We start from the raw sequence: 22,645 nt of genomic DNA, 5'->3' as shown, positions 1-22,645 counted from the left end.
AAATCAATACATGACAGCCCTATTCAAAAAATGCCTGACGGTTGAGCCAAGTATAATTTGGCGTTGTGGCCGGACAAACTCAAATAAGGACCAGGGGTTGAGCTTTCACGTTCAGAGAAAAAAATTAAGGCATCTCAGTAATAGAACATCCATATATTTGAACTGAACGGTCCAGACACTTTTAGATCTTCAACATGGGCAATCAAAATAGATTGGACATGTCCAAGCGTTTGAAATCTCGTAGCCTGCCCTAAATGCCAGGAGCTCTTGGACATCCAGTTGTTTGCCATGTCAGACTCCGAACGTTGGACTACCCAAAAACCCTCTACGGTGGCCACCCTAGAACCCTCCGCGCATTCACTCTGTCCTGGCCGGCCATCGCCTACACAAATTGGCGGCGACGCGAAGACCGAAAAGCCTACTTTGGCTTTAAAGTTGACCAGTCTCCTCCTCCGCAAACCCTATCAGCGCGATCCTCCTACTCGCCCACACCTCCATCTACAGCCGCACAACACTATACCTCGGGTCGCTTTGATGGGAAAGAAGACGACACCGAGAAGACCTGAACGCCATGGCTGCTCGGAGGTCAGGATCCAGTTCTCATCGTCACCCCTAGTCGTCGGGCCCGTCATCCTCAACCGCTCCATCCACCGTGAAGGCGAAGCCGTTCTCCTCAGACGACGTGGTAGAAGCCGCCCTTGCTCGTTGTGTCGGCGGATGACGAGTTCGTTGTGCAGATGGAAGAGGCCCTACACCGGTCATTGATCGATCCGGGGCTGGCGTCATCATCACCGTCACGGAACCGCGACGTCCAAATCGGACGACACCGCGTGAAGGAGGAGCCATTCTCCTGCCGTGTAACCGTCGCGTCCAAACCATACGTCGCGTGAAGGAGGAGGAGGAGTCTCCGATGCAGCCGGGCAGCAATGGCGTCTGGTCCTCCCCGCCACTAAGAAGGAGGAGTCGTCCTCCCTGGCGTTGTCCGAGGTGCCCCCGCGCCTCAATTATTACCTCAAAGGCATCGGCGCCTACAACGCATCATCACCAAAGTGCAAAGTAGAGGTATAGACGTGCCACCCAGAGCGGCGCAAGGCGGCATTTGCCAAGACCCGAGTGGTGTTCTCCATGGTGTCGGCCTATGTGCTTGCATACTCGAACTCGCGGAGGCTTGGGCCCTTGAACTGTCCTAGACCACCGTCGAGTCGGACGGCTGCCGCTGGCGCCCGGTCGACATACAACTCCCTCCAAAGTGCATGTGTATTTTGGTGGCCTGGCAGGGATGTCGTGACGCCTGGCGGGTCTTTCGCCAGTGGCACAAAAATGAAGACGATGGCACCTGGCCTAGTTTTAGTTTGGTTTAGTTTAAGTTTAGGTTAAATTTGTTAAATATCATCAGTTTACATGTAATATATGGAACTTGCTTCAAGTTTCGTCTATGTTTTGTGTTTGATCCATTTCAAATGGACCGGAAATTTGATGGCTCCGGTTAGATGTCCTCTACCCCACCGAATGTCCGCGGAAACGTTCGTGTCCGTGAACATTTGGTGATGTCCATTTAATGATCCCTTTCTTGACAAATGATGAACTTTATTAGCTCAAAATGAAGCATCAAGGGGATACAAACATGCTGAGCAACATACCCGGTCTCTACATAACTAGTATGCTCACAGCCAACCCCAACACACACACATAAAAATTACACCAGCAACTAGCAAAGTCAAACAAGACCAAAGTTATGCATGATGAAAAAAAGAACTCTTAAGCGATAGAAACAATGATCAACAATCTACAACAACAACCATATCCACACCTACAACCACTTGACAACATTGGTACGCCGAAAAGGATTTCCAACAACAACGCCTTAAGGAAGGGAACGGACGTATAAGCGCCGCCGTCGCCGGATCCAGCCATCAAAGGCTAGATCATTGGTTTTCACCCTGAAGAACAAGTCCGAGCAATGCCTTCAACAAGGTAACAACACAATAAGCATCACTATTGCTAGATATAACCAATAGAGTCAGACCTCGGGTTTTCACCCGGAGCTTGAGACTGATACTATCTATGTGTAGGTTTACTGGTCCCTTCGTATTTTGTGCCTAACTTTGACAGTAGATTTGACTAACAATTTTTTTTGAAGCACATTGACTAACACATTATAAGTTGCATGTCACAAGACTTGTATTGTTGGATTCATATTTAAGGTTTCCAATGATACTATTTTTAGGGTATAGAATTATTTTTTAATACTTAAATCAAAGATCAAATTTTGACAAGAAGTGATGTATGTGTCTAACCGGAGACATGAGCCACAAAAGACAGAAACAAACTCTCCCGGCCGACTCCCTGTCTCGAGTCCTTATTTTCGTATTACTCAATGAGCTCTTTTACCCAATCTGTACTGAACTCCGTTGCAGAAATCGGAGATTCTGGAGCTCCAGCGTTCTCTACTAAAAGGAAGAGTTCCTGTCCAGGTTCGCAGTGAGCAGCCACTCTGCACTCCACGACGACATGCAGCAATCCTCCACCAACGCCCTATCCTGCAGCTACCGTCCCGAACGCCAGCGCGCGTGAGCGTGACACAATCCACAGTGTCGTGGTGGCACCGCTCCTTCAGATCGAGCCATGGCGTCGTTTGCTTGTTACCTCGTCCTCCCCCTGCTACTCGCGTCCACGGCATGCCATGCCAGGGACGCCGTCACGCCGGGCCGCCCGCTCGCCGCGAACCAGACGCTGCTCTCGGCCCCCGACGGCAAGTTCGTGCTCGGCTTCTTCACCCCGCCGGGCGCCAACAGCACCTACGTCGGCGTCTGGTACGGCAAGGTCTCCGTCCGCACGGTGGTCTGGGTCGCCAACCGCGAGCGCCCCATCCCCGGCGGCGTCGCGGACAACCACGGCGCCACGCTCTCCGTGTCCGCCACCGGCACGCTCGCCATTGCCACGGCCAACTCGACCGTGGTGTGGTCGGTCAAGCCGGCGGCCGCGCTGGCGAGCCCCGCGGCGCGGATCCTGGACAGCGGCAACCTGGTGCTCGCGGGCGCGGGCGGCGGCGTGGCGTGGGAGGGGTTCGACTACCCGACCGACACGCTGCTCCCGGACATGAAGCTGGGGGTCGACCTCGTGAAGGGGCGGAACCGGACGCTGACGGCGTGGAAGAGCCCGTCGGACCCCTCGCCGGGCCCCGTGGTCATGGCGATGGTCACGTCCGGCGACCCCCAGGTGTTCATCTGGAACGGCGACGACCTGGTCTGGCGCTCCGGCCCCTGGGACGGCGTCCAGTTCACCGGCGTGCCGGACACCGTCACCTACTCCGACTTCACCTTCAGCTTCATCAACAACGCCCAGGAGGTCACGTACAGCTTCCACGTAAGAAACTCATCGCTCATGCACGCACGCACACGTACTCCCTCTGTTCTGAATTTTGTCGTAGGTATGAATGTATGTAGATATATTTTAGTTTTAGATACATTCATTTCTACGACGAGTAATTTGAAACAGAGGGAGTAGTACACTTCTCACGGCTCACCTGACGGCTCGGTAATCATCAAGGTGCACAACGAGTCGATCATATCGAGGCTGGGGCTGAACACCACGGGGAACAACGGGGTGCTGCAGCGGTCGACGTGGGTGGAGGCGGCCGGGACGTGGAATCTCTACTGGTACGCGCCCAAGGACCAGTGCGACGCCGTGTCGCCGTGCGGGCCCAACGGCGTGTGCGACACCAACAACATGCCCGTCTGCTCCTGCCTGCGCGGCTTCGTGCCCAGGTCGCCGGCGGCGTGGGCGCTGCGGGACGGCCGGGACGGCTGCGTGCGGGCGACGCCGCTCGACTGCCGGAACGGCACCGACGGGTTCGTCACGCTGAGGCACGCCAAGGTGCCGGACACGGTGCGGAGCCTCGTGGACATGAGCCTCAGCCTGGAGCAGTGCCGGCAGGCGTGCCTCCGGAACTGCTCCTGCGCCGCCTACGCCAGCGGCAACGTCAGCGCCGACCGCCGCGCCGACGGCTCCGGCTGCGTCATGTGGAGCGCCGGGCTCACCGACCTGCGCGTCTACCCGGACTTCGGCCAGGAACTCTTCGTCCGACTCGCCGCCGCCGATCTCGGTACGCATACTCTGCATTCTACTACAATACATACGCCGCGTTCCTCCATATACGTACGTATCTTGTATTCTAACTTATAGTAGTATTCCAAAAAGAAAAACATTCGTACGTACGTGCGTACGGGTTAGAGCACATTTCACCACATTCGCATTACATAGTGTTCGCTCAAAACAAAACATTGTGTTGGTATCTAAAAAATGACCTCAGTATATTTCCAGCGGTATGTATGTGCCCAATTATTGCATATCTAAGTGGCTCAATCAAACTAAAAAAACAAAGAAAATGCTTGCACGAATCTTAGTGTAGAATCAATGACATAGTACTTAAATATGCAATACTTAAAGCATATCTAGATATGCTTTTGAATAACTGTATTTTCGATACCAACACTATGACCTTAGTATATAAAAAAATAGTTTTGCTAAAGCACATAAAATATTGTACATTTGGGTCCTATGTTATTGATTTTACATGAAAATTCGTGTGGGTATATTTTTTATTTTTCTTTATTTATATATTTTATTGAGTTACTTAGATGTACATGGCACATCTAAATGTGTCAGCCCCATAAAATGTATATTTGACATATTATAGTGTTGCCTAAAAAAATACTTCAACCATCAAATAGAAGCATCTTTTATCACAAATATACAAGGATTGCATATTTTCATTGATAGGTAAGAGAGAACAATCATACAGATAAGAAGGGAGGCACCACACTCAGTTGGGCTCAGCAGAACAAGGGGTGCTGAGCCCTCTAACACACATCAAACTAAACACGCCTAGCCCATCTCATAGGACACATAACACAAAAGACCACACCACAACCAAAGCCGGGCCAACCGGAAGCACGACCAAACCATGAGGCCAAACTGGATCAACGTACCCTGCACCCAAGCGCCAAGTAATTGCAAGTGGTCAGCAGAAACTAGTCGGGCCCAACGAAGGCGTTGTCCAAGAGTCGCCACCAACGGAGTACATTGCGCCTCAAAGGCTCATGTCACGGCAGCGAGTTCACCAAAAGGATTCGAGGTGCCACGGCGGCGCCACAAGACCTGCCCCAGTGTATTGCACAGAGACCAAAAAAGGGACTGATTATTTATAAGTAGCCTAAAAATAGGTATGGGGCAAGTCGATTTTTGAGCAATCTCGGATCGAAATCAAACAGCTGATCTTCTTACCTCAACCTCCCGACCGCACCTATTTCGGTCCGCCTAATCCAGCGTCGGCTGGGACGCCTGTTGCTACCATGTGCGCCTCGTGACCTCCCCCACCGTCGTGCTGCCGCATTCCCCAGCCACCCCTTTGAACCTCCCCGGACACCAGATTTCTCCAGCGAGCCCATACACCCATCTGAACCAGTCAACCCTCGAGCCCCCTATATGTGCTTCGGGTTGCTCCTGTCCAAGGCCTCCTCGACATCACCGCACCTCGCCACGGGGGCGCCATCTTCGGCCTTAGGGCTGCGCGTCGTCTTCTTCCCGACCCCACTTACCCGAGTTGCAAATTCAAGCAATTTACATATGGCTGTTGCGAAAAAACAAATGGGGCTCCGCTCGTTTTCTGTTAGGGGATCATGTTAGATGGCGAGAGCCACTGTTGCATTTTGTACTGTAGCGCGTCCTTTCCCTTGCATTTCTCTCTATCATGAGCCCGATCTTACGAGAAAAAAGGAAAGAAAAAGGCGGTGCTTAAGTTGGACAGGGACCAGACCACAGCCAGCCATCGCTCCATGAATTGGTCCCGAGAGCTTTTAATCCCGAAAGCAGGGCCATTCATGCATCCGAAAAAGGCGCAGCGCAAGCTTTGATCTGCACAGCGCGGCAAAAAGCTCAATTATGCGAGCTAGTAGTAGTACGGTGGAACAGGCGCCGCCACCGAAACGAGAGGCTCCACGACTCCAACCGTGCATCTCACCTGACCCAAGGTCCGAAATTTCTAGTGGAACGTACGCACCCTCGTTACACTTTTGTTTCACTAAGCTTCGGGCATACTCCTACGTAGCATATGCTCGGTAGTCGACACGTTGATCCATTTCTGTTCGGTCAGAGGCATCGCGTGTGAATGCTTGCATGCCATTGGCAAGCAGATTGGTGGCGATCGCTCTCGCAAAGGCATCTACTGCGCCCTCGCAAATCGCTCCGAATTTGCCCGATTGGGACGGCAAACCGATGGGGAATTGGAATTGGGGATTCGGCCACTCAGCTTGTTCTGACTTCCGTGACATGGCGACGTCGGTCGATCGGCTTCTCGGATCAGGAGCGCGTCAAGGTCGGCCGGCTGCGGCGGGAATCACACCTGGTCTGTGAGGTCTCCGTCGAGCCTCAACGTGTATCTCCCCCCCACGCTCAATGCTTTGATACTACGTTCTCTGTCTGATGCCACGATCGAAAGGACGAAGAAGACGGGCAGCATGCGATGCGACGGGGTTTCCTCTTTTTCCCAAGGGAATCAAATGCTCTTTCGTGATGTGGCCCGGGGTGAGTCCGGCTGATTTGGACGTGTGGTACTACCACACTACACTACACTAGGGAAGGACCAATGTTGCATGCATGGCCTTTGTAGGCCACGAGAGGCACGTGGAACGTGGCTAGAATCGTACCACCAGTTGGTAGGTCTTTTTCTTTTTTTGAGGGAGTTGGTGGGTGAAATTTCGCTAATGAGGATAAAGCTCTAGTGATAAGATGCTCCTTGCCAACTGAAAGATGGACAGGGTTATGCAGTCTTCCTCCGTAAGAAAAGCTATGCAGCCTCCACTCTCTACTGCTTCGTGCTTATAAACCTTAGAGCATCGTCAACCGTTGGCCCCTCAGAGAGCGATTTTACGTGTCCCCTGGAGGCGAGCCGCGCTTAAATCGGCGCGGGGGCGAGCGGGTTCCCAGCCGCTCGCCCCAGGGTCACCCCGGACGCGTTTTTTATTTTTTTTTAAAAGCTGAATTCGGCGAAGTTCGGCTAAAATTCGGCAAACTTAATATTCATATTAAACATGTTCGGCGTTTTACATAAATTATTAAAAAAAACTAATCTATGGGGCGAAGAACTCGATCAGCGCGACGAAGTCGCCGATGTCGTCATCGTCGTCGGCGGCCTTCTCCTTCTTGATGGCGCGGCCGCCCCTGCTGGACCCCTGTCCGGCGTCTCCATGGTGGACAGGCGGTGGCGGCGCGTCATCATCGTCGTCGCTGTCCTCGAGGACGACGATACCTCCCTCGTCACAGCCACGGGGACGAGCTTCGAACCGCGCGAGGGCGGCGCACTGGCGCTCCTTCTCCGCCTGCAGCCAGTCGTCGCGCGCCCATTTGAGGGCTGCCTCGTTGTCGAGCGCCTCCTCCTTCACGCCGCCGGCGAGCCGGGGCTCCGTCTTCACGACGGGGAGCCCTGGCTCTGTCTTCGGCTTGACGAGTCGGGGAGGGGCCGAGGACGAGGCGCGGCCGCCGCCTTCGTTGATGATGATGCCGGCCGGGCGGGTGCGCCGGCCGAGCGGGGTCTCCGCTGCGGGCTCGGCCTTGACGCCGAACACCGCAGGAGAACCAGAGGAGTGGGACGAGGAGTGGGAGGAGGAACGGGACGAGGATGACGAGCCGGAGACGAACCTCCTTGGCATCCATTGCACGGCGGGGCACCGGAGCGGCGGCCGGCCCTCGAGGGTATGTGAGCGGCGGGTTGTTGCCGCCCTCGAGGTGCGCGAGAACCTCGCGGAGCATCCGGCCGGGGACGGACCACCACAGTCATTGCCCCTCGCTATTCCACCGGCCGCCCGCCACCACCGGTGCCCCGTTGGAGGAGGCGAGGCGTTGCTCCTGACGGTGCTGGAAGTACGCCGCCCACGTCTCGTGGTTGTCGCTGGCATACTGTGGGGAGGCGCGCTGCTCCTCGGTCAGCGACGACCGAACGCGGTCGACCTCGCCGGCGAAGTGATCGGGGCGCGCGACGACGTCCGGCAGGGGGGATGGGGACGCCTCCGGCGCTGAGCCTCCATCCTGTTGGCCCAGCGCGCATGTCTGGAGGCGCCGGAATGTTCGCCTTGAATAGCAGGTACGCCTCCCACGTCTGCAGCGAGCGGCGGCGAAGCCGTTGGCCGCCGCTCCGTCGCCGGGGAACCGCTCGCACATTGTCGTGGATGGGCTGGGAGAGAGGAGAGATTCGTCGGCGGCGGAGAGAGAGACAGAGAGGTTCGGCGGCGCTAGAGAGAGACAGGGAGCACGGCGTCTGTGGTCAACGGCGGGGGTGGGGTGATGCTTTTTATAGCCGCCGGGGAGGCGTGAGTACGCGGGGCGGGGAGTGAGGCGGCGTCGCGCCGTCCGTGAAGAGCCGCCCCGTAAGGAATCAATGGAAGGCTGACCGGCAGTAGCTTTGGCATTGATTTCCCGCGGAAAACCGAGGCGTTCGTGGGACGACGAGGCGAGTGTCGCTGACTCGGCGGGCCCGCGGCTCTTTTGCGCCAAAACCATTTCGCCCGGCGCCCCCGATCGCCCCCAGCGCGTCGGGTTCGGCTTGGGTTCGCCAACGTCAATTTCGGTCCGAATCGGCGAAAATTAGACTTCTGGAAACGTGACTGAGCCGATTTTTATACGCTGACGCCAAAAAATCGACTAAGAAAAGTGTCTTGGAGGCTTGGCTGAAGATGCTCTTAGCATGAAGCCCGTGCAGCGTGCCATGGATTTGGTTGGCAGTCATGAGGCAACAATGCTAGGAATTAGTTAAACGCTTGCTCTTATGGTAGAAACTTGAGCCGCCCTCCCGAATGAGGCCAAACCCACGACGTCGGCAGTAACGCAGCCTCTGCGGAGCGGACCAACATGCCATGGGTTTTGGACCTTTTGATGCTCCACGACGTCGACGTCGGCAGTGGGCAGTTTTGGACTTTTGATGCTCTTCACAAATGTACATCAAAAGGAATAAATACCATCTGCTAGATAGTACTTCTTTGTATACTCATATCCATTCATCATGAAGTTGCAAGTTGGAGCATCGTCACTAGCAAGTCCAGCAAAGAAAATGAGACCGTTGCAACACATTGATATCACTGAAAGTACCCGCCATACAAAGAAAACAATGCCAAATACATAAATTCTCGGATGCTACGGCCTCTAGCACAATTGTTGCATCACGAGACTTGCCACAATACTGCCCGTGCCATGCCTTCGGGCAGTTTTTCCGAGTCCAATGCATGCAATCAACGCTTTCTAGCATGCCGGGCCAACCTTGCTTCTCATTTGCTGCCATCAACTTTATTGTGTCTTCCTCGTTGGGTTCACGAAGATAGACAAGACCACAAGACTCGAATCATCACTTTGACAAAACCTACGCACTGACTCAATTATAGTATCGGCATAGTCAGCCGGAATATCATATGCAATCACACGCATAGCTACGGAGATTTTTTTGATAGGCACTAAAACCCAACAAGCCCGCGACGTTTCTCCTTTGAGTAAAAAACCGGCAATTGGCTTCGCAAGCTTTTTTACGAAGAGTGATCAGCGCAATTGATACATTCTCCGAGAGAGGTGCGGCGAATAGGTTGGATTGTCCGTGAAGTAGTCTTGCATCAACATCATATTCCCGAGATGGCGGTTGCGAGGGATGCAAAGACGGCCGACGGCCGTCTCTTGCGGTTTCGATCCTCCACCTCCTTCACGGCTACGACCGCCACAACCATCTGCTGACGATGGCGCTCGAGTATCGATTCGACGTCTGAGTCGTCGGACGAGCACGAATCCTCGAGCAAAAGTTGCTCGCACGGCTCAAATCCATCTACAAAAAAAAACGCATAGACACTCGCATCAACGAAACTTCTGCGACCGAGCTACAAGGGAAAGAAAAGAGGCTCACCGGGGCGGCATCGACCGATGGCGGCTCGGCGAATCCGGGGCGGGGGCCGACCGGTGGCGGCTCAGTGAATTCGTGGTGGGCAGTGGCTCATGGCGGTCGATCCAGGGCGGCGGCGACATCGCAGTGGCTTGGCTCGTCGGATCCGGGGCGGGCGCCGGGCGGCTACGGGGAGCGCACGCGCCGAAATGTCCTACTAACCGCTTTCACGGGATACAGGGCACCGACTGGGCGAGGAGTTAGGGGAAGGGGGGCTTTGTTTTCGCGGATCAAGGGAGGATTTTACCGCGCCCATCAAAAAAAATTACGGGTCAAACGCTTTTATGGTTTTTATTCGGGACATTTTTTTCGTCGAAAACCGTAAACTGATGGTTATTTTGTGAGTCAGGATGTTTTAAGGGATCTGCTAGAGATGCTCATAACATGGCAGCCACAGCAAATCTGCTGGAAACCAAATCACCATCACCATAGGCAGGCGTCCGACACCCAGCTTCCGTGAGAAGGTTATTAATCAGCCAAAACGTGGTCGCCGCAGCAGCGTCTTTTTGGTAGGACGGGGCCTCCACAGCCACAAACCACAAAACGTGGTCGGGTTGGTCGCTCAGCACCACTCGGCACATGCAGAGCTACAAAGCGTTTTAGGATTCAATAATTGCAGTAGTAAAAGCCAGACAACCAAATCTGCCAAAGCAGCAGCAGCCCGGGCCCGGTCAGGCATCACTTTGCTTTATTCATTTGCAACTGCAAGCTGGTCCGATGTGTAGCGCCAGAGCTCTTGGGGGCATCTGAAGCTCGCACTCAGGCCTCGGCTGCTGAAGCAGAGCAAAGAGCATGTGACATCTTGGGATGCTCATAAAAGCATCTGTTCCTCTAGAACTCCAGATGAATGTGCAGGCATATGCATCCTCAAACTAACCGTTCATGGTTTATCACACAGGTATAACAAGTAAATCCAAGAAGAAACACGTAATAATCGCAGTCGTCGCCTGCGTCTCCGCGCTGGCATTCCTTTTAGCAATCGCTGGTGTTTTCTTCTGGACAAGAGGGAAGAAGAAAGCAAGAAAAACAGGTAGCATCCAGATCCACTAGACTTCCAACTGAACTAATACATGACGTTTCTGAATGTTATTCTGATTCTTATGTCTCCAGGATCTAGTAAATGGAGCGGCGGTTCACGCAGCACTCCCCGCCAGTATGATGGAAGTAGTCACAATGATGACTTGGAACTGCCGATATTTGATCTGGGGACAATTGCAGCTGCCACCGATGGTTTCTCCATCGATAATAAGCTCGGCGAGGGTGGCTTTGGACCAGTATACAAGGTTAGCATTCTATATGGCATATCTACACAATGCATATTGATGAAACAATAAGCAACATCAAGAACACTAATTAATCGAAAGGAACAACATAATCATTTTAAATCAACAAACTACGGCAATTTGAAAACTCTGATCTGCTAAAGTTTGAAAGCATCTCTTTCAAAATTACAGGGTAAGCTCGAGGATGGACAGGAAATAGCTGTTAAGACACTTTCAAAAACATCCGTACAGGGTCTCGATGAGTTCAAGAATGAGGTTATGTTAATAGCTAAACTCCAGCACCGGAACCTTGTCCGGCTTCTTGGCTATAGCATTAGTGGACAAGAAAGGCTACTTATCTATGAATACATGGAAAATAAGAGCCTTGACTACTTCCTATTTGGTAACCTCTCAACCTTTCACTTTCTGACCTCAAATATTGTCTGACAAAATTACCAACATGTGTTTGCATATGTCAGCAGAAAAGTCCAACAGTATCCAACTTGATTGGCAAGTGCGATACTCTATCATAGAAGGCATTGCTCGAGGATTACTGTATCTCCACCAGGACTCAAGATACAGAATCATCCATAGAGACATGAAGGCAAGTAATGTTCTTCTAGACAAGGAGATGATTCCCAAAATTTCTGACTTCGGGATGGCAAGAATGTTTGGCAGTGAAGAGACAGAAATAAATACGTGTAAAGTCGTTGGCACATAGTAAGTATGATAACAGGGAAAACAAATATTTGATTATACAAATGAGTTTCCCAATATTAATCATATTGACGTGGCTATTCTGTAGTGGCTACATGGCTCCAGAGTATGCAATGGATGGAGTCTTCTCAGTCAAATCAGATGTATTTAGTTTCGGCGTATTACTGCTGGAAATAATAAGTGGTAGAAGAAACAGAGGGGTGTACTCCTACTCAAATCACCTAAATCTTCTAGGACATGTAAGAACATAGTCATCCATACATAGAAGTTGTGTTTCTCAGTTAAATTTCAAGATAACTTCGTCAGGTTTTTCATTCTGCAGGCATGGAGCTTATGGAACGAAGGGAAAGGCGTAGAATTAGCAGATGAAACCATGAATGGCTCGTTCAACTCAGATCAAGTACTCAAATGCACCAGAGTGGGGCTCCTGTGTGTGCAAGAGAACCCAGATGATCGTCCATTGATGTCTCAAGTGCTTATGATGTTAGCTGCTACAGATATTGCCACATTGCCAACTCCTAAGCAGCCTGGTTTTGCAGCTAAAAGAATTCAAATGGAAACAGAGACGTCATCAAGCAAACCAGACAGCAGCATATTCGGCAGTGCGACTGTTACCATAATTGAAGGTCGATAGGAAGCTAAGCTGCTTATTGAACTTACCAGGGGTTCTATATTATAGAATGAGGATTAGTACATTACTATTTTCTTATCGATTGTGCATCTGGGCAAAAGGGACTAATGTTGTTTTGAATAATATCACATACTAGAATGAAGATTGCTTCAGCTCAGCAGTCATTTTAAACTGTGGTGGTCATTGTTGACAAGTAACAACAGAAAGTAGGAAAGTTCTGTTATCTGGTATTATTTTGAAGTCACAAATCAGAATGAAGATTATGTCCGCACAGCAGTTATTTTAAATTGTAGTGATCATCAATGAAATGAAAGTAACAGAAAATAAAAAGGTTCTGCTACAAGGCAATATATTTCAAAGCACCTCACACCATTAATATTCCATGTCCTGAAGGTTTCAAACTCTTAATTCCTAAGGATATTTTTCTTATCTTTACTTTATTTTTAAAATAGAAGAGACGAGGGTTTTTTCTAGCCATCAGCATATTGTTCCAGCTCGGTGGGAACCCAATTATTTTCCTCAGGATCTCTTGAATGAAATTAGGGAACAAAGTAAGTATATTAGATGGATTTAAATAGAATTTCTAGTATCTCCTATTCTAATTTCGCAAACAAATCACAACTAAAGCAAAATCAGGCACCAGCACCTGTGCAATGTCGGATTAATAGTCCTTGCAGTATATCAAGTTCTGACACAAAATTGAGCACTCAAATAACTTTGAACAGTACTTAAGTATTTGTACTTGGAAATCATAATCGTATATTTTCCCATATTATGTCCTGAAATCATGAACATCTAATATCCAATAATAAATTAACTACCTTAGATCATCAACAGGTCATGTCTTATTGGACTATGTTTCCCCATTTATCAGTTACAGCCGTCAGAATCTACAGCTATCCAAACATCGTCATACAATAATCAGGAACAGTGAAGTGATACCTAAACATAATGTAATCATCAACCACTTATATATTCTGATCTAAGGGAAGAGGTTTTGGTGTAAGATGATCATAACTTTGTATGCTCTGATGTAATAGGGTATCCCCTTGCTCTACTTTGCGATCCGTGTCCTGGAGACTAAAAGCTTAAACTGGGCAAAAAAGCCTTCTATCTGAATTTAAAAACTTTGTATGGTAAGCTATTAATTTAATCAGCTAATTTATATATATGTTAGGACGTCAAATGGAAACCAAATGAGCCCTTTGAATTAGCACATGATGGACACAAGTGCCAACTTTGGCTTACTCTGCTAGCTATGGCAGGGGAGAAAGAAGGGGTCAAAAGAATGAAACTCACTACAACATTATTTACACCTAGCTAATTTGGTCATCTTCGACCATTCAAGAAGCTCTGGTATTGAGTCCCATTCAAAGTATTAGAAACATCAGTCCAATTATCAATATGATCACGCAACCGTTTAGTATGGATTTTCACATGCCGACTGGATAGCTTCATCTTTGGCAATTTCAGAAAATCCAGCACATCTGTAAGCTTCTGAAAGAAAGCAAAATAGATGTTACCGAGAGAAATAAATGTTGATTAATTCCCAAACATGAACATAATGCAAGAGGGCTCACAGTGCGATTGCTGACCACATCCTCATAGTACAGGACAATACTCCGGATCTTCTTGAAACTCACTAAACCATCAGCTGCCAACTTATCAGACCTTTTCAGTTCAGCAATCAACGATTTTGTGTCTATTGTTGGCTTATACTGAGCAAGAACATCAGCCTGCAGAGAAGAAAAATGGAGAATTTTTTAATTCTGCGGCACATCCAAAATAGCACAGAAGATAAAGTAGTTAAAGGTGCGCTAAGATGTAGGGGGGTCATCCTTGATTTGTGATACCAAAATTTGCAGACATAAAATAAAATTTATCACACTGTGGGCTGTAAGATCAAGGGGAAAAAAGGTGAACCTGGCCTCTGTGATGCACATGAGCTTTGTGAGTTCCATTTAGTTGCTTCGTATTTCTATCATAATCATTTGCCAATATAGAGACATATCGCTGCAGAAGGTTTCTTCTTAAAAGGAAAATTAAAGACACACCCCTTCGGTTGAAATATTCAGCTATCTCTTGATGATGTTTCATCAGACCCTGTAATTCCACAAAACAATCGTATCAAAACAAGTAAACCAGGCCGGCTAAGATTATCGGAAGAGATGCAGCACATTAAATAATTACAGTACAGAAAATACTGCTTACGAACAAATCAAAGGAAAACCTGATTTATAACAAACGTTAGATTTCCTCAAAGACAAAGTACAAAGAGAGCATTGAGATAAATTACCGTATCACCCCCCCCCCCCCAAAAAAAAAAAAAAAAAAAAAAAAAAGAAAGCATGTTCTTGCCTCTAGTGTATAACTTCTTATGTGAAGGCTGTCTTGTGCATCTTCATCATATAACGCTTACATGCTTACATTTTGTATATACCATATAAATAGAAAATATATATACAAGGACCTCCTCTACAGTTTTTGGTAAAAAAAATGAATGTGGCCCCCTTTATGTAATGAACACATTTAATAGGTAGATAATCTAAACAAGGCTGATAATTCAAACATACAAGATTAAAAATGGGGGGAAAGTATTGCAATGGCGAGAAGTAAAAAGAGGTTTTAGTACTTGGCTGCCCTTATCATTATGATAGTTACTAAGGTATTTTCGCAGGTTATTTCCATGAAATCATGTTACCATTAACGCTTTCTGGCAAGCTGACTTCTTATGTTATGAATATGTTCTAAAGAGAGTTTGCAATGGTCATGGGGCAGTGCATCAACTAATTGTTACTTCACAGATATCAGATAGTGCTGCAGTGCTCCAAAAGTTGACCAACCATTCTTCATGGTAATGTAGCCAAGGTTAAGGGCAGCAGGCAAGTCATTATCACGCAGCTATTTACAGAACATGTAATTCAGCGACAAAATAACGTTCTTCAAATTTAATTTGATGAGCATGTCTTACTTTTTTTTCCCACCTTATGGAGTAACTAACAGAACAGTAAACAACTAATGGCAAAATATTACCTGATTGAGCATCCATTTCAACCCCACAGCAGCCGTGCACTCATTTTTAGCGGCACTGCTGACCCAGTCGAGATTGTACAATTTATTGAGTGTTTGTGTGATGGCCGTGACATTGCTACGCCTGTCTTTGACAGAGAAAATCTCTCCATTTGAGCTAATATTCTCGTGGCTATTCAACAAGGTTTCAAACCATCCACTTCCCGACCTCTGCATCGACAAGATAGCAAAGAATCTAACTGGTGTGCATGCACATTCTTTCCTATAACAAACAAAGAAACAAACAGAAGAGCAAGTTACTCACCAGCCTTATAAAACGTAAAATCAGATGCCCAAGTGTATCTATCTACCTCCATACCTACTATAAGTATTGGGTGTGGGGAAGTGCACGTAAGGGATCTCGGTCTCTGGAACTCCCGGGTGGTGGCAAGGCTGCTCCCTTTCTTTCTCTATCATGTTGGTCTGCCTGAGCCCGAACAGCATCCCGTTTTGCTTGAGAGATAAGGAGAATATGTATACGCCCACAAGGGTGGCCAGGGCCAGTATGGCAACCCATGACGCGAGCGGGTACCTCCTTGTAGGCTTTGTGCTCACGCTGGTTGTATCCTGCATTTGGAAGAGTTAATGGCAGGAAACGAAGGGTAAAAGTCAAATAAAATTGATCCATGGCAGTCGCAGATGAAAAAAATCGGTGTACATGAGCTGGTTCCAGTCTGGGCATATGCTGACAACAATCTACAAAAACAGATACTGTGACAGAAAAGAGGGCGGAGGGGGGAAGAATTGGATTGGCCTGACCTTGGCGGCGCCGAAATCCTCCACGGGCAGCGCCACGGAGCTATCGTGCTCTCTCCCTACCCCCTCCATCGAAGAATAATAGCAGCATCAATCAAACATGACAACAACGCCGCCGGCTCCAAAACAAGCGCAGAATCCCACCCAATCTTGGCGGAGTTTCCACAGCACAACGGAAACCGGGGAGAGGAATCGGGCTTGGCTGGAGGGGGGAAGGGGCCGGAGGAAGGTGGGAGGAGAGGCGGCGCGGCGGTCGGCGGGTTATGAGGAGGGGGCGGCGGGGTGTTCGCATCTGGGGGAGAGAAAGGAGGAGGGGTTAGGCACCGCGCAGGTGGAAGGGAGAAGGGAAGGGAAGGGGACGAGGGGGGAGCCGAGGGCGATCGCCTAGTGCGTGTCCATTCTGGGGTTGTGTTCTGGTCCGGGTTTGCTTTGTCTAATCTCGCGCCCCAACGCGAGGTTCGTTTGGGTTGGCCGTTGCCGCTCCCTCGGGCAAGGGAAGGGAAGGGAATCGGATGCATGGCCGGTGAGAAGCGAACCGAGGAGAGGGGAAAAGTGGCCAACACGACTCCGCTCGTATCCGTGCCCCGAGAGGATCGAACGTCTCCCCTTTTTCCTGCCGCGGGAGTTTTTCCTTGGGAAATAAGCTGCGAATACGAGCAGGAATGCTACCTGAAGCAGCCCGTCTCGCCCCGACGACTCGCGCGTCACCGGGGTCCGGCCGGTCCGTACACCCCGTTCCCCAACGCGGCGTCTCCGATTTGGCGCTCGCGTCCCCGTCGGAAGGCGGCGCGCAGAGTCGTTGACTGTGTGCCGCACGCCCCACCCTATTTTTCTCCCCCGCCTTTTTTCTCTCTCCCGCTACGTACATACCGTCCGCCCGCCGACGTCTCGCCGACACAGCCAGTGGCAAGGAGCAAGAAAAAAGAATAGTCCACGGTGGCAGATGGGGGCAGCAAAACATCACGGGGGAGAAAACGATGGTAATATATAACAATATAAAGACACCAAAGCGCATTTCAATCTTTTGTTGACGTCCATTTCAATCTATAATTAATATCAGGACTTTTCCTTTTGATATTAGGGGGAGGGGGGTGATCTTTACCCCTACTTAACCGGTATACTTTTTTGGACGCGTCTAGGGAGCGGCCGTTGGCTCCCTAGCGGTCCCGAGCGGCATGCTAGATACGATAAGTTTATGTCCCCTCCCAGTCCCAACAAGGAAAGAAAGGAAAAAGGCAATTCTCCACAGCACAAAAAAACGTATGGTCCCCAGCGTCCCACTCCAGCCCTGAACCCACGTGATTCTGCCCCCCTCCATTTCTCTTCCACCTTCCTGGTTTCACCAATCAAGCAGTGCACACCAACCCATCTACTGCTGCCTCGCCCACCATCTTCTTCCCCACAAAAGAAGCAACCAGAAACACGCCATGGGAGCCTTCCCTATGTCAGGAGCCGTCAGGGAAGATCTGCCAAGGTGAAGAACAAGAAGATCTGACCTATGCAGTTTTTTAGGAGGAAAAAGAGAAGGAAAGAAGTGAGACATACCAGGCTGCTGTAGATCTTCAACTTGAAAAAAAGAGGAATCAAGGTGGTATGTTCCTCTTCTTCTTCGCCTTGAATTCAACTTCTCCAATCCTTCTTCATATTGACTGCAACTACAGAACTGCTCCAAAAAAAGTTCATCTAAACTTGTGTAAAAACAAACATAAAACCCCAGGAACACACAAATATGGAATTGCATATTGTGGAACTTTTGATTTGGTTGCGACCAACTATTTCGATCGGGTAATCCAACCAACTTTGTTTCAAACTGTGCAACTCACACACAGACAAATGAAATAAATGAACATCATGTTGTACCGAAAATGTAACATATATAGGTCATATGTTCTGGTTTATTGCATATAGTCTACTAGTCATATCTATAATGCAGTAATGTTTTAGTTCATCCAGCTCCTGGTTGGCAGACAAAAACAAAACAAAAAGAAGATGTGTTACTGCTTGTAAGATTGTTGATGCATGAACAAAAACTTCATGAGAAGACATGGGACCCCATGTTGTATGTCATCTTGGCCAAATTTGGAAGAATCCCCTGTGTGAAACTATGGAAAAACAGAAAAAACACTATGTGGCATCAAACCTGACAACATATTGAAACTAGATAGGTTTGTGGTGTGCAACTTATGGCTTCTTTCTATGCAACTTAAAAAAGAATTGTGCAACTGACAAAAGTAATTTGGATGTTTTGACTTGAATAAAAGTACTTTCGGATTTGTGTCTATTGTGTGCAGCTGGAATAGACCTTGTGTGAAAAGCTTGAAAATAGAAAAAATGCAATATAACAGCAAAAAACAGTGCCCATCATGTGTGTTATTTGTGCAACTTGTAGGTGCATCTGTGCAACTGATTAGACCCATGTGTGCAACTGAGAGAATCTACTTCGATGTTTAGTTTGATAAAAAAAGTGCCGCCAAAATTTGATTTGTTTGTTTCAAACTCATGTTGATTTGTTTGTTTGTTCCCTCTTCCACTACCTTTGAGATTGAGAAAAAAGGTGCATCTGTGCAACTACCATGGGTTGCTGTGCCAGACTGATATTCCTAGTTGTGCAACTACCAGAACAAACAAGTGCAAGTAAAAAAATGGGAGCTGCATTAAAAAACAAAAGATAGGGAGCAAAAAAGGTCTACTCGCTTGTACCTTGTCAAACACACCATGCGCTTTCAACTCCCATCTTAGTGACTGTGGTGATTAGATTGTTATCCCATGCCATTGGTTGGATGGGGCAAATTACTTACACGCACATCTAATTAAAATAATTAAGACAGGAAACTTGTTAAAATAGTGAATTTTTAAAGATGACAACTAGTATCAAGTTCATGTGCAACATTGCAACTATGCCTTATATGGATGCCAACCACTATAAGGTTCATGTGCAACTACAAACTGTAGGGGTGCCAACTTGAATTAGTTCCGTGTATGAAAAGAAACTTGCATTATATATGAAGCCAACTATTATGAGGTTCGTGTGCAACTACAACTGCTAGAGATGCCAACAAGAAATGTGACTATGTAGAAACAAGATAATTAAACTGCCTACTAAGTATCACCGTATTGTGCAGCTTTCTCATGCTCATATCCAACTAGGGATACTAAAATGGCCAACTAGTACTACAAAAATGACCAAATTGGATAAACTGCAGGAACTAAAATTGGATGTCATGCGTCTCTCTAACAGATAGCCTGCTATTTGAAGCACTAGTTATGCAAACCTACTATTGATATAAAATCATGTACAGAAAAATCAGAAAAGAAATTGAAATATTAGCAATGGCTTGTGTGAATTACCCACAAACAACCTGTGGGTATGCAACTTCTACATAATTTAACTACAATCACTAGAGGAAATTAGTTACAGCCACGAAAAACGAGAACAAAGTCATGTAGCATACAAAAAAATGCAAAAAATCATCATCGGCAGCAGGCGTATCATATAGTTGGCAAAAATGTCATTGATTATTCGGTTAACAACGAGAGCAAACCAACCGAGCATCCATGTAGTATACAACTACAAAAATAGAATGTGCAATTTGACAGCAATGCAAGCGAACTGAGCATACATGTATGTGCAGAAAATACACCCCAGACTGAACATGCTTTGGGCAGTGTACTCGACTACCTAGAGGCTCTTGTGCAACTAAATTACCTGACTGGCCAACTATGTACTGCTCTGCGTGCAACTTCGCCAGACCTGTCTAAAAAAACTAAAATTGGACACCTAAAGCAAAACGACTAGCCCATATGCAACACACAAAATTCCCTGGCAACCAACAATTCGCCGGAGTCCCATACAAACGCAGAAACAAAACATCGCCCACAACCTGTGAACCACTCCCACCGAAAGCTCGAGCAACCGTCTGCCGCCGTGTGTGGTTCCTCACAGTCGTCGCCACGCACGACAGCAACTTTGTATACTCCCACCGCCCCCTCTGCATCCTATTGCAGCGCGCGACAACAACTCTGCATCCTTATGCCTCAACTAGACTACATTACAGGCCAACTAAGCATATGTGTGTGCAACTAGTCCTGCCAACTAAATATCAATTTGTGTGCAACTAGACTACATTATAGACCAACTGAGCATATATGTGTGCAACTAGACCTTCCAACTAAACATCAATGGGTGTGCAACTAGACTACATTACAGACCAACTGAGCATTGGTGTGTGCAACTAGTCCTGCCAAATAAACATCAATGTGTGTGCAACTAGACTACATCGCAGACCAACTGAGCATATATGTGTGTAACTAGTCCTGCCAACTAAACATCAATGTGTGCGCAACTAAACTACATTGCAGGCCAAATGAGCATATGTGTGTGCAAAAACACCCCGAAGTGCCTGGACATGCTTTTATGCATTGCACTTAACTTCCCTGCCGTTCCTGTGCAACTACATAATCTAACTAGCCAACTGCGTAATGCTCTCTGTGCAGCTAGCCAGATCTATCGAGGAAACACATACGGGGGGAGGGTGCACCACCACCTAGCATCTTGTCCTGTAGACCCAACGCAACACACATTGGGACCGAAGCAAGGAATCCATCCCTATGCCCCACCTATCTGCCACATCCACGGCGACTGGAACCTCGCCGGAAACCGCAGCTGCAGACGTGAAGCTTCAAAACGTGAAACCACAAAACCCAACCACCGCCGCTGAATCATCTTCTTCTCATCCATCTTTGATTTCCCTTGATACAGCAAATCAATTCTTTTTTAGAGAAAAAAGAAGTCTGAACTTTCAAATAGAGTATGACATATGCTTCTAAACTCTTCTTTGAGACAACATTTAGGATAATTGATGTGGGATACTACTATGTCCTAATTCAACAATTCCTGAACAAACTGGTAATGATAATTGTCTTTCTATTATTGCCTGCAAAAATTGCCGCAGTGATTCAAACACAATGCCCCTAATTGTCTCTCAATCCTTTCTACAATTCCCATGATGGCTTAACTGTTGTGTGCAGAACTGCCCAACAAATTTGATGGGGAAAAATTGCTCTTGTGTACCAATCCCCCTTTTCTCTCCCCACGTCTTCTCCACACCTCCTGCTGAATCATCTCTCGGACCATGGAAGCAACACACATGGCTGCCTCGATCCTCAAGTGAAGGAGATAACCACATGAAAAACTAGTTTGAAAAGGGGGCTAACCTTGCGACTTGCAGTCTTGCAGGTTGCCGATGCCGAACCAGTTAACTCCCTCGCCACGGGGACTCGCCTCTCACATGCCGCGGTCGCGCGAGCTCTTCCGCGCTGAACCGCTTACCTCCTCCTGTCGCAGCGGCGCTTCCTGCTACGCGAGGGTCGCGCGAGCTGTCAGTCTCCCTCACCATGGGGGTGACGCGCTCCCACAATAGGCGATGTCCTGCTCCTCCCTCGCCGCATCTGCAGATCCTAAGCCGCTCGGCTCCGTCAGCTCGCCGGATCCAAGATCCCCTGTCTCCGGCACCACGCCGCCGCCGGATCCACGATCCCCTGTCTCCGGCACCACGCTGCCGCGTCGACCCGTGTCGCTGTGGACAGAGGAGAGGGAGGGGATAAGAGAGAGGGGAGGTGTGGGACAGATCATCGAAAGGGTGGGGAATGGACGCCGACCACGAAACGACAGAAATCTACCGATAGGTCCGCATCGCGTCAAAATCCTATGGCTCATGGCCAGCCGCTCGATGATGCGAAATAGTGCGTATGCACTTTTTAGAATTTAGGTACTTTTTTGTGTGAATAAACTTAACCGGTATACTTTGAGGACTATTTTCTCTAAGAAAGGGTTTCCCCCTGTCCCACCCATCATGAATGAATCCATAGCATACAATTGTCATGGAGGCGCTCGGAGCATCACTAATGGCACCTCTATTTTAGGACACATTAAGGTGCTTGAAGTAAAATATGGACCAGCAAAAAGTGAGTTTTTGGGCATCAAATTTTTTGCATCTCCAAGAGCTGCCGTAAAATAGGGCGCCGCATCTCCAACAGCAGCCCGAACACATCAGCCGCGGGACATATTTTTTCTTTGCTCGAAAAGAACGGTCATGTTTCTTCACGCATTTGGAAAAATGTGAAGAAACAATTCCATATACATTCTAAACCATCGTCAAAAGTATCGCTCTAGATACACTGGATTTACACAAATGTACTTGTGCATCAATTGATTGTGAGCCTCTTATCGGTCCCTCC

General features: G+C 48.4%; 3 protein-coding genes across 11 annotated transcripts; 1 reads left to right on the top strand and 2 right to left on the bottom strand.

Annotated features, from left to right (window-relative positions):
• Positions 1 to 2,381: 2,381 nt before the first annotated feature.
• On the top strand, positions 2,382 to 12,735 carry LOC125545007 (receptor-like serine/threonine-protein kinase SD1-8). Of its 2 annotated transcripts, none has more exons than XM_048708832.1 (8): positions 2,382 to 3,366; positions 3,550 to 4,105; positions 10,872 to 11,003; positions 11,084 to 11,256; positions 11,428 to 11,638; positions 11,718 to 11,955; positions 12,041 to 12,191; positions 12,275 to 12,735. In XM_048708832.1, exons 1-8 carry the CDS (start codon positions 2,626 to 2,628, stop codon positions 12,584 to 12,586), a joined length of 2,514 nt encoding a protein of 837 aa, XP_048564789.1. In that variant the 5' UTR covers positions 2,382 to 2,625; the 3' UTR covers positions 12,587 to 12,735. The 2 variants fall into 2 exon arrangements, with proteins under 2 accessions (XP_048564789.1, XP_048564788.1); XM_048708831.1 differs by having other exon boundaries at positions 2,385 to 3,366; positions 11,715 to 11,955.
• On the bottom strand, positions 4,755 to 10,865 carry LOC125545010. The gene is made up of 2 exons (XM_048708841.1): positions 5,287 to 10,865; positions 4,755 to 5,160 (listed from the first exon to the last, which is right to left on the bottom strand). The coding sequence occupies exon 1, from the start codon at positions 7,953 to 7,955 to the stop codon at positions 7,131 to 7,133; it is 825 nt and encodes a 274-aa protein (XP_048564798.1). The 5' UTR covers positions 7,956 to 10,865; the 3' UTR covers positions 4,755 to 5,160; positions 5,287 to 7,130.
• A 992-nt stretch (positions 12,736 to 13,727) lies between the features above and the next one.
• On the bottom strand, positions 13,728 to 22,059 carry LOC125545008 (nodulation protein H-like). Of its 8 annotated transcripts, XM_048708836.1 has the most exons (9): positions 21,623 to 22,058; positions 19,109 to 19,214; positions 17,954 to 18,071; positions 16,412 to 17,874; positions 15,972 to 16,219; positions 15,617 to 15,875; positions 14,507 to 14,686; positions 14,164 to 14,319; positions 13,728 to 14,080 (listed from the first exon to the last, which is right to left on the bottom strand). In XM_048708836.1, the coding sequence occupies exons 4-9, from the start codon at positions 16,478 to 16,480 to the stop codon at positions 13,913 to 13,915; spliced, it is 1,080 nt and encodes a 359-aa protein (XP_048564793.1). In that variant the 5' UTR covers positions 16,481 to 17,874; positions 17,954 to 18,071; positions 19,109 to 19,214; positions 21,623 to 22,058; the 3' UTR covers positions 13,728 to 13,912. The 8 variants fall into 8 exon arrangements, with proteins under 8 accessions (XP_048564793.1, XP_048564792.1, XP_048564791.1 ...); XM_048708835.1 differs by having other exon boundaries at positions 19,109 to 22,058; XM_048708834.1 differs by lacking the exon at positions 19,109 to 19,214.
• Positions 22,060 to 22,645: the final 586 nt, after the last annotated feature.

The sequence above is a fragment of the Triticum urartu genome, chromosome 3, assembly GCF_003073215.2.
Source record: "Triticum urartu cultivar G1812 chromosome 3, Tu2.1, whole genome shotgun sequence".
NCBI lineage: Eukaryota > Viridiplantae > Streptophyta > Magnoliopsida > Poales > Poaceae > Triticum > Triticum urartu.
The sequence above is the reverse complement of the archived record's forward strand: the minus strand, read 5'-3'. Positions and strand labels throughout refer to the sequence as shown.